The sequence below is a fragment of the Tachysurus vachellii genome, chromosome 19 (genome assembly GCF_030014155.1).
Source record: "Tachysurus vachellii isolate PV-2020 chromosome 19, HZAU_Pvac_v1, whole genome shotgun sequence".
In the NCBI taxonomy this organism is placed as follows: Eukaryota; Metazoa; Chordata; class Actinopteri; order Siluriformes; family Bagridae; genus Tachysurus; species Tachysurus vachellii.
Genome location: NC_083478.1, coordinates 22235467 through 22237966, shown reverse-complemented (window position 1 = coordinate 22237966; position 2500 = coordinate 22235467). Strand labels below are relative to the sequence as shown.

The 2500-nt window shown below is 35.5% G+C and overlaps 2 protein-coding genes and 1 long non-coding RNA gene across 6 annotated transcripts in view; 1 reads left to right on the top strand and 2 right to left on the bottom strand.

Annotated features, from left to right (window-relative positions):
- Window positions 1-1204, top strand: part of gltpd2a (glycolipid transfer protein domain containing 2a) — a 5373-nt gene extending 4169 nt beyond the window's left edge. For 3 of the 4 annotated variants that reach the window (XM_060895002.1, XM_060895005.1, XM_060895004.1), the window contains one exon: window positions 1-1204. This exon is cut by the window's left edge and continues 617 nt beyond it. The gene's annotated coding sequence lies outside the window, so the exon portion shown is untranslated. The other variant, XM_060895003.1, reaches the window with a different exon arrangement.
- LOC132862777 (uncharacterized) overlaps window positions 887-2500 on the bottom strand; it is a 22606-nt gene continuing 20992 nt past the window's right edge. The window contains exon 2 of the long non-coding RNA XR_009650058.1: window positions 887-2174. This is a non-coding gene — a long non-coding RNA (uncharacterized LOC132862777). The remainder of the gene's footprint in view (window positions 2175-2500) is intronic.
- Window positions 887-2500, bottom strand: part of atp1b2a (ATPase Na+/K+ transporting subunit beta 2a) — a 5279-nt gene continuing 3665 nt past the window's right edge. The window contains exon 7 of the mRNA XM_060895006.1: window positions 887-2361. Coding sequence (XP_060750989.1) covers window positions 2197-2361 — 165 coding nt within the window. The 3' untranslated portion in view covers window positions 887-2196. The remainder of the gene's footprint in view (window positions 2362-2500) is intronic.

Below are 2500 nucleotides of genomic sequence, written 5' to 3'. Positions count from 1 at the left end.
AATGTGACATGTGAATAAGCTAAACTGATTAAATTATTCTCTAATTTTCAACTGTTGAAAAAAAAAGTTTTCTGAGTGAACCTTATCGAACAAAGTTTTTATTTAATAGCATGGCCTACAGTGTTGTGTGTCCTTTTCATCAAAGGACCTAGGAACCAAAGAACATTGGAAAAAAATTGGAAACCAAGGCTAACTAAGAACAGTTCAGTCCTAATCTCTGAAATATTAACATGATAATACCTAGTGATTGTACATCACAAAGCAGACATGACAGGTCCAGGGTGTATGTAGCAGCAGGTATTATGCTATGATCTGTTTGAAATATCTAAAGTGTTGGTGCTGCTGCTTCCTGCTTTCCTCTGTACCACATGATCTTAAGTCCAAAATGTTCCCACAGGCTTGTTTTATACGCTGGAGCCTGGAGTACCAGATCTTATCTTTGGGGTGTGGGAGGAAATCTGCACTAATGTTTACATCCAATGGTGTGAATGTGTAGAACAATATGAAGAAGTTTGGACAAAATCAGATTTTTCACAGAAAAATTGTTTTTTGGGTGAATTTTTATTATTTTTATTCATGATCCAAAGCTGAGACACAAAGCCTCCATTTCCAGTTATTTCATTCAGAATTTAGCATTATGTTGGGAAACACTTGTAAGTGTATCATCACCCATCGTCCTCATCTACAATTGCAGTGTGAAATTTAGGGAAACATCTAAGAAACATGGCCTGTATGAAATCTGTGAGGTCTGTGGGGCTGAATGTTAATGGGTTTGTGTTTGGGTGTGAATTTCTCTGCCTTGTGTTTAGTCTTGAATACTATCTGAGCTCATGACAGTAACGAGCCCTCGAGCAGTAATGAGCAGTAGAAAACTTTCTGTAAAAAGTCATTTTTAAACACAAATTTATTTAATACATTTCATATTTCATTATAACAACAATTTATACAATGTCTCAGTTCAGATAAATAAATAAATAAATAAATAAATTGCTGATGACAGATAATAAAATAGCATACAGTACACAGGATATAAAGATCAAATGGAGAAAAAAGTAGACAAGAAATTGAATTTGTGACACAAAAACAGATGCCTGCTAATATTGCTATGCTAACAGTGTTGAATAAGTCCAATAAGGGCAAATGCTAAATACTGTAAATGTAGTATCACTAAATAAAACTTATGCTAATAAATGCTACATGCTAACCCTTCTGTGTGCTAACTGTCACTGCCTAGACGGCCAGAGTTTCTGGGCTAAAACACGCAAGAAAATTATAACCAGTGATCCTAATAAAGTCTGATAGTTTGTGATAAATTATAACATTAATACTTTATTATTTACATGATTACTTAGTGTAATTAACAAGCTAAGAGCAAGAAATAAATTCTTTCCTGTATTTCAATCAGTCTTGACACACACACACACAACATTGCTTAGTGGATATATAGGGTGTGCAAATGACCTAGTCTCTGGTGTGTACATTATCTCATGTATATTATCTTCTACAGCTTGAAGCTCAGTGTCTGTTCAGAAGAAATGATATGTTACTGTGTGTGTGTGTGTGTTCTATGACATACTAACAATAAACATTACATCAACACTAAAAACAAGCAAATAAAAATAATTAGTAATAATGAATATGTGCAGCAGATGAGTGACAGTAACTGAACACTAACAGAAAAACACCAGTAGGCTTTTAGTCATTAATCTCACGCGCGCGCACACACACACACACACACACACACACACACACACACACACACACACACACACACACACACACACACACACACACACACCCCTATTCTCTGTAGTCACTGTTGATATTTGGGCTTAAACTACCTAGTGAATAGTGATATATTCGACATCAGCTCTTAATATGTGTATACTATAAATACATGTGGTTTACATACACACCACTTAGGCCACACCCACCCAATAGAATTAGCCCCTCCCACCCAGAGCCATCCCAGCTTTATTCTTTATGCATAGCCTCAAAGCTTCTTTCCAATCTGTATTTTTTATCTAATTAAGGAATGATGTAAACAGACAAAAGTACTGAAAAACACAAACCCAAAGACATGCAAACACACACACAAACACACGTGTAGTTCCTGTTACTGACAGACAAAGTAAACATCATGTAATCAGATACACCTGTTGACTAACTGATAACTGTGTGTGTGTGTGTGTGTGTCTAATCAGAGTTGATGCGTAGTTTAAATGACACTCGTCCAGCAAATTTGTCGCGTTCACTGAACTCTGTGATTGTGTTGGAGTTGATTTTACACTCAATATTCACATCAGTGTTCTGAGTTACATTCAGAAACTTCACTGCTACCAGAGGCTGAGTGTAGTTTACCTGGACACACACACACGTATACACATGTCTATTATACATTACAGGGATTAGATCAATAAATTCACTAGTGAACATTTTACTATCAACATCAATAAAAATGTAATTTCAGTTCAAATGAAATTTTTCACTTCATCACATC